This window comes from Arachis ipaensis, chromosome B02, assembly GCF_000816755.2.
Source record: "Arachis ipaensis cultivar K30076 chromosome B02, Araip1.1, whole genome shotgun sequence".
NCBI classification, from domain to species: domain Eukaryota; kingdom Viridiplantae; phylum Streptophyta; class Magnoliopsida; order Fabales; family Fabaceae; genus Arachis; species Arachis ipaensis.
The window spans coordinates 102,409,771-102,422,780 of NC_029786.2; the positions used below are offsets into that span (position 1 = coordinate 102,409,771).

General features: G+C 35.1%; 3 protein-coding genes across 6 annotated transcripts; 2 read left to right on the forward strand and 1 right to left on the reverse strand.

Moving 5' to 3' along the window:
- LOC107626055 (sorcin) lies at nt 3,333–5,955 on the forward strand. Of its 3 annotated transcripts, XM_016328834.2 has the most exons (10): nt 3,336–3,550; nt 3,674–3,732; nt 3,834–3,874; nt 4,075–4,106; nt 4,212–4,240; nt 4,571–4,607; nt 4,787–4,843; nt 5,178–5,254; nt 5,365–5,438; nt 5,522–5,908. In XM_016328834.2, exons 1-10 carry the CDS (start codon nt 3,449–3,451, stop codon nt 5,539–5,541), a joined length of 528 nt encoding a protein of 175 aa, XP_016184320.1. In that variant the 5' UTR covers nt 3,336–3,448; the 3' UTR covers nt 5,542–5,908. The 3 variants fall into 3 exon arrangements, with proteins under 3 accessions (XP_020972082.1, XP_016184321.1, XP_016184320.1); XM_016328835.2 differs by lacking the exon at nt 5,365–5,438 and having other exon boundaries at nt 3,334–3,550; nt 5,522–5,955; XM_021116423.1 differs by lacking the exons at nt 5,178–5,254; nt 5,365–5,438 and having other exon boundaries at nt 3,333–3,550; nt 5,522–5,955.
- On the reverse strand, nt 6,253–9,620 carry LOC107626056 (transcription initiation factor TFIID subunit 10). Of its 2 annotated transcripts, none has more exons than XM_016328837.2 (8): nt 9,474–9,620; nt 9,167–9,301; nt 9,010–9,074; nt 8,176–8,238; nt 7,607–7,664; nt 7,474–7,524; nt 6,856–6,952; nt 6,253–6,637 (listed from the first exon to the last, which is right to left on the reverse strand). In XM_016328837.2, the coding sequence occupies exons 2-7, from the start codon at nt 9,266–9,268 to the stop codon at nt 6,872–6,874; spliced, it is 420 nt and encodes a 139-aa protein (XP_016184323.1). In that variant the 5' UTR covers nt 9,269–9,301; nt 9,474–9,620; the 3' UTR covers nt 6,253–6,637; nt 6,856–6,871. The 2 variants fall into 2 exon arrangements, with proteins under 2 accessions (XP_016184323.1, XP_016184322.1); XM_016328836.2 differs by having other exon boundaries at nt 6,312–6,637; nt 6,833–6,952.
- LOC107626054 lies at nt 9,738–12,819 on the forward strand. The gene is made up of 7 exons (XM_016328832.2): nt 9,738–10,060; nt 10,197–10,267; nt 10,938–11,046; nt 11,248–11,330; nt 11,720–11,878; nt 12,019–12,120; nt 12,411–12,819. Exons 1-7 carry the CDS (start codon nt 10,000–10,002, stop codon nt 12,564–12,566), a joined length of 741 nt encoding a protein of 246 aa, XP_016184318.1. The 5' UTR covers nt 9,738–9,999; the 3' UTR covers nt 12,567–12,819.

Sequence of the window (13,010 nt, forward strand, 5' to 3'; positions counted from 1 at the left end):
TTCAAAAGTCAAAATTATTCAACAATCATTCAATTCAGTAACAAGTCCACAGATTAACTAACAACAATTATTCAGCAATTATTCAACCTAGTAACAACAGCAAGGTTCACAGACTAACTAACAAGTAACAACAATTATTCAACAATTATAGTTTAAAAAAAAATTAATACCTAGAACTAAATGCTAGAACAGAGCAGAGCAGATCAGTAGCAAGAAAGGAACAGGGCACGACCGAAGGGCTGACGCGATGGAACAGAACTGGCGCCGGCGAGACAGTGGCTGCGTGACGGAGGCAGGAGGCGAGGCCGGTGACGGTGGTTTTGAAGCTCAAGCGTGGATGCACGATGGAGGAGAACGACGTTGCGACAGTGGCTTCAAAGCTCCAATTTGCAACGGCGGCGGTTGCTTGCCGGTGGCGGGACAGAAGTGAAGGAGGAGCTCAATGACGATGAGAGGAAGGGTGATGGCATGATGGGAGTGCTGCGCGTGTTTGCCGTTTTGGAGAGACTAGGGTTGGGAGTGGGACGTTGGGTAATGGTTAGGGAGTTCCTCAATCCAAACGGCAGCATTTTGGAGAAATTTAGAAAACCGGCCGGGTTACGGTTCGGTTCGACCGGCCGATTTCTGGCCGGTTCGACGGTCCAATAGCGATTTCTCATATCCCCGGTTTTGGCATCTATCCGAACCGCTTTCTCATATCCCACAGACCCACTCACCCCTCTGGCCCTCTCCTTCTCCTCTCGAGCCTCCAGCCCTCCACTCTCACCTCTCGCTCTCAGTTCGGCAGAGAAGAGAACTCGAACGCAGCTTGGAGGAAGCACCCAAGGAACCCTCCATCTCGTCATTGTTCTTCAATGTCCAGCCACCGCCGCCGTCCTCATTGCTACAGCTTTTGCACAACGTCGCCCTTGTTCGCCGCGCGGCCGCCTCCTTTTTGTTCAATCTTCTGCCTCTGTTTTTTGGCCAACCCTTGCTCTGCCCTTGCTGGAGCTGTTTAGCCCTTTGTTCAGCCCTCTACACCGCGTGTTCGAGCTTCTGTTCCGCCACCTTTCAGCCACCGTTCCGCCATTGTTCAGCCTCCGTTCAGCCATTTTCGTCGCATTTTAAAGCTCCTCCCTCTCCCTGTACTGTTTGAATTTCAGAACTGTTTCATCCTAGGGTGATTTTTTTTCCTTCTTGTTCTTTCTTGTATTAATTATTCAGTTATTGTTTTATTTGATTGTTGTTTTCATGATTAGTATATTTTTCTAGTTCTTGTATTGTTGTTGGTTTGCTGTAGTTTAAAATCTTAATTGTTCTTGTTATTTTGATTTTCAGGTTTAATTGATCTTATTAATTTGTTAATTTGATGAATTATTATTTTGGTGTTGTTCTTGACATTTTGATTGTTATATTGTGTTTTGCTGTTGTTGATTTAATAAATTGTTCATTGAGTGGAAGATGAAAACATGCCATGTTAAAACTGCTCCTGCCATGTTAAACCTACCATGTTAAAACTGCTCCTATTGATTTAGTGTGGCTCAATCTCTGCTTCCAAAGAGATTCTACCACCATGCTTGGACCTTCTCTCTGAGGTTGGCCCTATGATGATTAAGGATATAAATCTTGTGACCCACTTTAAAAATTAACTTTTTAGTTTTTTTTTTAAATTGAATGTCTGAAATTTTGCTTGTTGATGCTCGTAATTTTGTTTGTTGATGTGTGAATATATTCTTTCATATCCCTCACTAGGGGTGCACATGGGGACCGGTGAAGTCGGGTTCGTCGTGACCCGAACCCGACCCTAAATAATGACCGGGTCTATTTATGAGACCCTTACCCGACCCTAGACCCGATGAAATCGTGTTAATTTCGGGCCACACTTAAGCCGGGTCTAGACCGGGTGAAGCCCGGGTCTTGATCAACTTTATCACGACATCACCAAAAATTAGATTCTACATCTTTTGAACCTCTAAATTTTGAAAAATAATTATTCCATAACAATGCAACATTCGCATAATAATAATTTATAATCTAATAATAATAATTTAAAGTTTCATAATAATAATTATATTAATTAGACATTAAACATTCAAAGTTCAAAAGACAATTAAAACAAAGTTAACAACCAACACAAGATTAACATAATAATAATAATTTATAGTGTCATATCAACCAATAACAACAAAATATTAAGTAGCAAATAACTACACGGGTCCAACGGGCCGGATCTGGGTGACCCGAGACTTGGCCCGAACCCGATTTAATAAATAATCGGGGCCATCTATTGAAACCTCGGGTCTGACCGGACCGTAACGAAGTCGGACCAAATTAGCTCCGAAGTCATCGGGTCCGGTCCGGATTTTCGGGTCGGACCGGGTCTTGTGCACTCCTATCCCTCACTAAGTCGTAGTGATTTGTATGCCTTTGATCCCATAGCCTTTGTTAGTTATTGTTGCATATTGGTAGATAGAAGACATCAAATTTTGTGACATATGATAGTAACTAGTAAGTAGAGTAGTTTATTCTTTTCTTTTAGAGATATGTCAGATAGAACAATGTATATACTTTTGAAAACCAAATTATTTCTTTTTGAATCAAAATTTGGGTGATTACCCTTTTCTAAATATGCAAGCAATTCTATCTAGTTGGCTATGAAAGCTTTCATTTTTTTTTATAGTATTAGTTCATGTTGTAAATGACCTTGTTTTGCAAATAAAACGGTTGTGAAGTTACTGTGAAACAGTGACGTTGAATAGTCTCTCGCTCTTTCTCTAATTTATTTTCTATTTTTTCCTTTGGAAAAAAAACATATTAGATATTTTCTTTGATTGGAATGTAGAAGATAATACATCTTTTTATGATTTTATTCTTTATTGTAACAAATTTTGAATAATTGTTGTTAGTTAATATGGAACCTTGCTATCATTATTTTATTTATTCGTTTTATTATAAAACGGTTATTTCGATTGAATCATAGTTGAACCGATTAGACCAATAAACTAATAACTAAAACGGTTTTATTACCGGTTCGGTTTTCAAAACCTTGCAATTTTACACTACTCCAAATAATAAAATAACAGAAACCATGGGTGTAAGAAAAATTGACAACATCGCTTGAGAAAAAGAATTAAATTATCCATCATTTCTTTTTTTTTTTTTTTTTTTTGGACTTGGCCATCATTTCTGTAATTGAAGTGACTCTCCATAAAATATTGTTAATGGGCCTTGGCCCATTGGGCCCTTTTTGTTTGTGAAAGGAAGGCCCATTGGGCCCTTTTTGTTTGTGAAAGGAATTAGCTGACCAAACAAAAAAAAGAATGGGTTAAGGTGTGTACTCTAAAATGGTCCTCACGGTAGACCCTTCAATTTATCGATTTGGTTTTCATCAGAATCAGAAGACGAGGTGGAAGAAGGAAGCAAAAAGAAGCAGTGGTTGAATGAATGAATCAGTGAAACTGAAACTGAAATGGAGAACAACAACAACAACAATAACAACGCTATGATTCGTGAATGGTTCGACAGAGTTGACTCTAACAAAACTGGAACCATAACTGCTCCCCAACTCAAGGTCCTTTTTTTATTGTTATTTTTTATTATTGTTATTTTTCCATTTAAACTTTGAATTCAATTGATATTGTTTTGTGATTTAATAAAAAAAACTTTTTTTCCCCCTTGTTGGTTGAATAATCAGAGTGCTTTAGCGGTTGGAAACCTGGAATTTCCACTCTCAGTTGTTGAGCAGATGATCAAGTTCATATATCCAATTTCTGTGTTTCAAATGCTATTATGTTTCAATTTTCTCCATTCATAATCTAATTCCTTTCTTGTTTTTTGTTCTCATAATTGTGTAGGATGTATGATTTTGATAGGAATGGTACTATGAGCTTTGAAGGTATATGCCCATTGCACTCTATGCTTAACGCACTATGCTCTAAAAAGAAGCTGAGATTTACATCAATAATCAAATACTATCTTGAAATTTGGAAAGTAGTGTTCTTTCATATATGGGACTTTATTTGTTGGAGTTTGTTTATAGTAGAATTGAAACATGTTCTACCTCACTCTAACTTACTCGTAAATGGTTTGCTCTAGAATTTGTTGCACTCAACAAGTTCCTTATTAAGGTTAGTGTTTCTCTATTATGCATTTGATATGTGAGTTTATTGTCATTAACCTATATTTGATATTAAGTACGTTGGTTCTAATAACCACTATAAATGGCTCTTCAGGTTCAACATGCATTTTCTGATCTTGAGAGGTGATTGGTTTATTTATATGCTTTTGTTCCATTCTGTTTATTTGTTTTCAGAACTTTATCTTGCATGTAGTTTCGAGTGATATTATTGTAGGCAATTACATTGTGAATGATCTTATAGGAAAGAAACTAACGACATGAAAGGTTTATAATCAATTTGTTCATGCTTATTTTGGATCGATATCGCTGTGGCCTATATAGCTTATGTCTAAACTCTAGCTTGTCAGTATAATTCTGTGGTCATACCGGAACAAGTTTAGTTTTAAAGATCCACTGCTTGGCTGATCACTTGGTTCTGCAGTATAACACTTCTTGTTCGGTTCATTGATGCAGGGGTCGTGGCTTTCTTGTCCTTGATGACGTTTTTGAGGTATATTTTAAGAATGATTTCAAAGATGTTCTGTTTATTGTGTCACTGGTTTTGCTTAGCCAGACGAGCTTATGGTTCTTATTAGTACTTCCCAAGCTGTATCAACAAAATGTTGAGTTGCGTAGTTTATGTGTAATGTTGGATGCAACTCTAAATAACTTTGCCGAATCTGTTTCCAGGCATTGGTAAAGATTGGCTTCACGCTGGATTCTCCTGCATTTTACTCTGCCTGTGCGGTAAGGCATCGTCATAGTTTAATTGTGTAGTAAATCATCCTGGAGAAGTTGCACATCACATTGACGACTAGTGGTTAAGCCAAAACTATCTCAATTCTCAATGTTTGTTTACACTACTATTATCCATGCCTTAATTTCTGTATGCTCCTTTCTTGGGATAATAAGTTGAAAATGCTTTATTAGTCAGATGGAGAAAGAAATAATGCAATGTGTTTAGCATGTAAATTTATTTAGTCCTTGTTTGATTGCTTACAACTGCATAGTAGGCCTCTCATCTATGCAACATTGCCATTTAGAAGGCCATGCTCAAATGTTTCTCTTTGATTATTCTCAGAGCTTTGATCAAAGTAAAAGTGGGAAGTTTAGACTGGATGTCTTCATATCACTTTGTATATTCTTACAATCAGCAAGGTATATATATTCAGAGAAAAGCCAGAAAGCAATATTTTCCACGCAATTTTTATTTGACCTAGTGTTGAACTTTCATTTCACTGATAAGGACCTTCTATTATGTCTTTCAGGAATCTGTTTAATTCATTTGATACTGCAAAACAAGGAAGAATTACTCTTGATCTGAACCAGTTTGTATATTGTAGTAAGTACACACTTTGATCGGACGGTGTACTTTATTTTGATTCTGGCTTTCTCGCTCTTAGATATGTTCTACTTCCTTTTCAGCTTCCAATTGTAGAATATGATTCAACTCTGAGAGGACGTATTCTGAAGATGATTCATGTATGCTGCACTTTGTAAAATTTCTCAAATGCATTTCTATAGCCAAGTTAACTTTGTCCTGCATACGCTGAGATAATCATTTTTGAGGTTTAGATATTTCTCCCATTTACATGGAAATTGCTGTAAAATTAATTTTCTTTCTAATGTTATAATCTTAGTTTTACATGATGTCTTGTGAGATGGTCCGGAGGTTGATGACGTAGAATGTACTATACCAAATGCATTTTCAATCAGTTAACTTGTGTTATGAGCTAAAAAGGGAATTGACCCAAGTATATGCTTTCAAATATTTGGTTATGTAATTGATTCCCAGAGTCCCATTTCGGTGAGGTGATGCATTACTTTTCAACCAGATGTATGTAAATAATATTTGATTATATTTACTTTGTTATTTAAGCTTTTAAATAATTGCTACTCTAATTCCATCCTAAAGTTCGTCATTTTATTTTTGTACACAAATTAGTTACCAAATCAAATATAGTATTAAATATATATTAGAATACAAAATAGTAAAAAAAATAAATACAAAATATATATTAAACGTGTATTAAGCAACGCATGCATTTTTTTATAAGTCGGAGCAGTGTCTTCAGGGTTCAGACAGAATGGTTGTTGCTAAATGGGTGTAAATATAACAATCCAACTTATAATTTACACAATAGTCAAGGACTATAATAAACTGAGATCTTGCATTAGGTGAAATTTTACATACACCGATTATTAGGATGAGCGGTTAATAGTGAACTTAATGAACTCCTGAGATGTTGAACTTGATGAATTTTTAGGCACAACAATAATTAGGAAGAGAAGCATATTCATTTCAGCTGTGACTAAAGATTAATTCCAAGGAAAGAAAAAGGGCAAGGGGAAATGATACAATAAAGTTACTTTTTTTTCCTTAAAAAAAGAGAGTAGGAAAGTTCATTGCTAATCTAGTTCACAATTGATTACATGCACCGTGATGTCAGTAGCGAATAATTGCAGTATTTTTGGTGTTTCCATGGAAATGTTATAGGCTTGTGTTTCATAAAATTCATTCCACCAGCAATTTTGCCATTCCTGCATAACCACACTATCATTAGTTATAACCATGGGATGATACACATGTTCAACAGACAGCAACATTTATCCAATGTAATATTAAACAAAATGGGCTTAATGGAACATGACCTTAGGTATATAATACAAATCTAGAAACCAAGAGCATATAAATGGAATAGACTCAACTCCACAAACTCATATGGAATTACTTACTATGAGAATGTAGAAACCTAAACCTGATTAAACATGGAGTCATTCGTCTCGAGTAGCAGGATCCATTCCAGTAGAAGGGCTGTCAGCAAAATATTCTTGGTGCCTCACATTCACCCCATACTGTTCATACAAGATATCATACCGATTAAATGCAAGGAAATATTACTGTATCTGCATTTAGTAAAATTGATTAAGATGAAAGATGTTTTAATCGTCAAATACCCTAGCTCAGATGTACAGTTTAATATTATTCCCTGAAGAAGCTTATAAACAATGTTCATATTGTTTAATTTCGAGATCATGCATATATGAGCCAATCTAGCTTGGCCTCAACCTGTATCTTCTCCTCCTCTACCAGTTTTCTAAGCAAATCTCGTTAAGTTTAGACACAAATTATTCCCATCATTTTACTAATACTAATATCTATGAACTTGGACATAAATATGCTCCAATGCATATAACTTGCTACGTCAATTGGAAGACTTAACCTCTCCCATACTCAACATACAACCTGAGTAGATATTCAAAATGACTGAAGGTTTGTGTAAAGCTTAAAAAATATGGATAACAGATTGTATGTATTATGACATATTAATGAGGAAAACTTGACAGTCAATTTAAATATACAGAACAATTCTTACATCGTGCAGCGCCTTTGTTAGGTCTTCCATCGTCAAAACAAGGCGCTTATCCTGTTAAAAAAAAATGTAAGTGCTAAAGACAAGACGAGTGTATGTAGAATATAAACAAAACCAGAATAAAAGCTTCCAGAACCTTCTGCTGCCTGTCCCTTTTATCTTTTGGAATTGTTGCTTGTCTTGCTTTGCAGTGCCTACAGTTAAACTCTAGTCACAATGTCATGCCAATATAGTAATGCAAAAGATATGCAGAATAAGAAACTAAAGATGAAGCACATTGTCATATCTCATAACCATTAAACTAAGAAAACCAACAAACATTGACAAAGATACAAGCATTCAAATACAAAGCCACCTACAAGTACACCTAGAAGTGAGGACAAGCAGAGTTCTAGAGAGTAATAGTCAACAACATAATTTATATTGAATTTCGGATTTACATTCTTCTTATCATGATGTGCCCTCATTCTAGTGTGTATATATCTATGGACCACAACAGAAAAGGAGATGAAAGCACAGGCTCTTTTCCCATGTGTTATCCTATAAACTACCTTGAATACACATTTATTAAGAGAGAAAAATAGTATCCATCATGTACTGACCAACATCACTCACATGCATGAACAACTTATATCCAATGGTTTATGGGTAATTATAAACAGATTATGACAAAAAAAAAAGAAAAAAGAAAAAGAAGAAACATACTGAAGTGCATCACCCGCAACTTCTGCAACAAACTTCTGAGTGGCAACAGCAACCAATCTAGTCCTGAAATAGTGATCCACATTTGCAATCAAACAACAAATACAGGGGGCTAAGAATCCAACTTTTGTAGGAATAAATATCAACAATAATTTAAAAAGAAAAAAAAAGGAAGAAAATGTTGAATCCACTACGGATTCGGAAGGATAAATTTAGCTATATTATAAGTTCACAACAAACCAATAAAGATTTCTGCAAGCATGGCATGGTTTGGGATACTGCATACAAGTTGAGGACAAGCGAAGCAACGCAATCTGCTATTGCTCATTCCTTATATATTCTGACACAGGCTTCTACTAACTCATATAATTAACATTGGTGCCGAAAATACTTACTACAAGTATTATATGCTTATGCCTGGTCACTATCATCTCGAGCGAAGCCTAGTCCATAAGTATTGAAAATAAAGGATAATTAAGTAAAAGACTTCAATTTTAATAGTCACAACCAAATATGGTTGATTCTTATGCTTATCACTTGAATGATCATACAAATATATGACTTTAAACCATTTATATTTTAATCTCCTCTAAAATTTCCTCTAACCTTTTCTTAGGCCTACCTCTACCTCTAGCTATAGGACAATCCTACATCTGATTCACTATCCTAACTTGAGCCTATAACCAAAGATTAAATTGGACCATTATTCTCTATAATCAGCTCTAATATGGCGATTCCTAATCCTATATAGATTAGTTGACAATGTCAAAACATCAAAGCTAAACTCACACATAAACAAAAAAGGAACAAATCTGTAACAAGGGAGGAGGCACTAACAATCGAAGATCGGGAGACTGAAATCCGCTCTTGGCTAAGTAATGCTCCACCAACTCATCAGGTATCTGAGAAGAAGACGAAACGGTTGGTTCAAATGTTCAATCAAATTTATGAAACAATTCCAATGAAAGAGCTCAAGCATAGATATGAAACAAACCGTAGGAGTATAATCCATTAACGAAGCAAGAAACTCGGTGAGTGCAGTATCGTCATCATGCCTCCCTCCATCGCTTGATTGTGGATTATGGTTAGGGTTCATCTCCTCCTCACTCTATCTATACAATAACCTACCCTGCGAATTTATCAATTTTCTTAGAATTTACTTCAAACTCATATACACGAGTCATTCGAATTATGCAAAGTTTGTAAATTAAGAATTAAAAGGATCAAGAGCAAAATTTTTGGTTCGCAAAAATATCCATTTTTTCGAGGAAACAAAAAGTTTTTTTTGTTGCGCCTCGTACCTTGCTGGTGGTTGCCGGAGAAAAGGAGAGACTGGTTGCTGCCGTGAAATCCCCGCCGTACACCGCTGTCGTAGGAGAACGGAGAATGAAACTTGAAACTTTTTTCAGGTGCCTCTGCCGATAGTGTTTGTTTTGTAGTGTAGCCACTGAAACTTTCATATTCCTAGCCCAATAATCTGTACACTAGGCCCAATAAAGCCCAATAATATTATTAATGGGCTTGGATCGGCCCATTACTTACCCTTGAAGAAGAGAACACCCGACACCGTCGTCACTGAGGAAAAGAATTAAGAATCTAAGAAGAAAAGACACAAATCCAAAAGAATATTCTTTCCCTTTTTCATATCAACACAATTTGTATCTCTGATTTGTGATCTTTCTTCTTCTTCTTCTTGTGTGTTGTTGAAAGTTTCAATTTTTACAATTAGTATTTAAATACTTATCCTTCTCCCAAAAAAGTTCACACAATCCAATCCAATTCAATTGCTTCCAAAAATTTGATTAATTAGATCTTCTAGTTCTAGCCATGGTTCTTCACCGAGAACAAGAGCTTCTTCTCTCTTCTCCTTTCATTGACCCTTCTAAAGGTACCCCTTTTATCCTTTTTCATTTAATTCAGCTCAAGCTTATCCTCAAAGTTTTAAGCTTTTTTTAGAAGAGGAAAAAGATTGATTTTTTTTTTTTCAGATGGATTTTGAATTTGTTCTATTTTGTTATGAACAGGAGATGGTGGAAAATCTGGTGGGATGTCAATTGAGAAGAAGATTGAGTTCCTTGAGAGCTTGACTGGAAAGGTTGTTCCTTTATGCACAGAACTCATTGATGATAATATTTTGAGTGTTGTTACTGCTTTTACAACTCTAATGCTTATGTTTGTAAAAATACAATTCTTAATTTTCTTAAATGGCCTTATTTCTTTTAAACAAATATTGTTATATTACTTATACTGTATGGTGTGAAACAAGATGCATTGGTGTTTCAATTTCATTGGTATTTTTCTATGCAATGCATTTTATGAATGCAGCTGAGAAGCTTATTAATGCTATCCACTTTTTGTCTATGTTTATGGTTGGACTGAAGAAAATTCATCACCCCCGTTTGAATATAAATTTGCAATATGGTGTTTTCATGACTGAGTGGTTTAAATGAAAAAAGTCGGTATTACAGATTGGTTTATAAATTGAATTTGTCACTTAGAATGTGTCTTGGTATCATTTGTTTTAACTGATTCTTCTAAGACTTTAGGTACTTCAACAATTTCCCTTTTTTAGATATATTGGTGCAATGTGCATTTGCTATGTTTACAATTGTTGATATGAATTTTGCAAACTTGGTTATGTCATTATGTGAACTGAATACTTTTGGCTGTTATAACTTATAACAATTACAAGCAGCAAGTTCTCCATTCTATTAATTAGATTTTTAATCAACCTGAGAGGCTGAGACTAGTCTTACCTGTTTCAGGTTACAAATCGAAGATCCCGTAGGTGGTTAAACGATCGTCTCCTGATGGAACTGGTTCCACGATTAAATGCGGAGGAAATCAGAGGCTTGTTTGCTCCACCACCATGGGGTAAATTATCTGAGGCATCTTTCCTGAAACTTTGGTTGCTTAGTTTTGTTGCATGCTTCCTGTGATACCCCAAACCCGCCCAAAAAGAAAAAGTCATTACCTAAGAGCGTTTTAATTTTTGAACTTTCAATGTTTCTTTAGTATAAGTAATGACTGGATTAATTTTCATTTTAAAAAATGACGATCGGGTTCATTTCACAGGTGAAGAAGTTCCACCTTCAACATTTTCCATGACTAATGTGGAAGAGTGGGACAGATTCAGGAATATAGACATGGATAAAGAGGTTATATTTGCTTCTCTTATTTTTAAACTCCTTGAAACGTTTTTACTGTTTAAGAAGATAATTCCATGCACCTATAATTGAATTCAAGAAGCTTTACAGTGAATTATTGCTTTTGGTACTAAATATATCCTTTTAGAAGTTATTCTGTGATCTAGGTATCTTTTACAATTTTTAGTATCGTAGAGTTTATATCTGCAACGAATGTGCTTACATGGTGTGTTTTAGTGTTTATGTTCTGCTATGTGTGCGCATGAGCCATGAGAATTGAAGTTAGTTTAGAGTGCCAATTGCTAACTATTGGTTGGCACTTGAGTTTGTTTGGTTATGTTGGAATGTAATGTAGAGACAGCCAACAAACATCTCACTATAGGTTTCATATGTTTCGATAGGTCAATATGATCCATGCTTTCGAAAACTCTTTAGACAAGAGGAAAGGCCGTGTTGATGCTGACAAGTTGGCAGTATTGAATGGTTGGCATAGAGTTGATTGTCGAACAAGAGAGGCACTTCGACGCAGCTCTGTTTCCGAACTCATAGAGGGTTATGAGGTACATATTTGATTATTAATTACCCCCTTCTAACCTGTAAATCACCATTGTGCACAAGAAAAGGGATTAACTTTTATATAAAAAATATATCTTGCAATTTACATAGAAACATATTTTTTATTCTTTTCTATCTTCTTAAGGAATGTATACGGACGTTTATAACGAAAAGCTCGGATGGAGATGTTCTTGAGCTGCAAATTCAGGATCCTTTTAGGAGATTGTTACTGCATGGTGTTTGTGAGGTAATATCAGATATGCTGCTCTCCATGTTATTGTTGAAATTTCAATTCGCCTTCTATGCTTGAAAATTTGGGAAGTTTTTCATGAAAATGACAAAAAAGAAGCATTAGTGATACCAATCATGGTTTTTTGCATCCTTATTATATTGTTATCTAAATCTTTTTCTCATTATATATATGCATTATATTTGCTGCCGTTTCTAAAATTTTTTGGATCTGTCGCTGCTCGTGAAACCATTTATACTCTTGTAAGTGTACATGAAGCTTATAATCTTAATTTTTGTTGGTGGTAGTTCTACAACTTGGCCTCAGATACAGTGACAGATATGAATGGTGGTGTGGAGTCATCAAAGATGACAAAGATAAAGAAGAAGAAAAGGGGTTCTCCTCAGCTTCCAAATATCACTCTCTGCCACTTTCTGAAGATGTCCAAGGAAGGAAGTTGGTAATTTGATTCAGGGAGAAATGTTGTAATTCCTTATTATTATTATGATAAAAGACCTGTCTTTAGTCAATTATGTACAATGTAAAATTAATTTAGTTGTTTATTATTGCACAATAATTTCACTGTAAATTAGTCTTTAGAACTGTCTATTCAATTGGTTGATACTTGATACCATTAGTCAACATAACAAGTTGATTGCTGGCTTAATTTACAATGTTATGGTTGTTTAATTCAAGAATAAACACTTAACTCGGTTCCATAATGTGACTTTAAAAAAAATATATATATGATTTCTGATTTTATCATTTTTATTTTTGAGACGATATAATTTCTGTTTAAAGCGTTCATCAAATATCAACAAAAATTAATTAGTAGTAGTTTTATTTGTAATTTGTAAAAGTTTCAAATTGGGCACAATTAATTTTTTATTTTTTTTATAGTACAATAC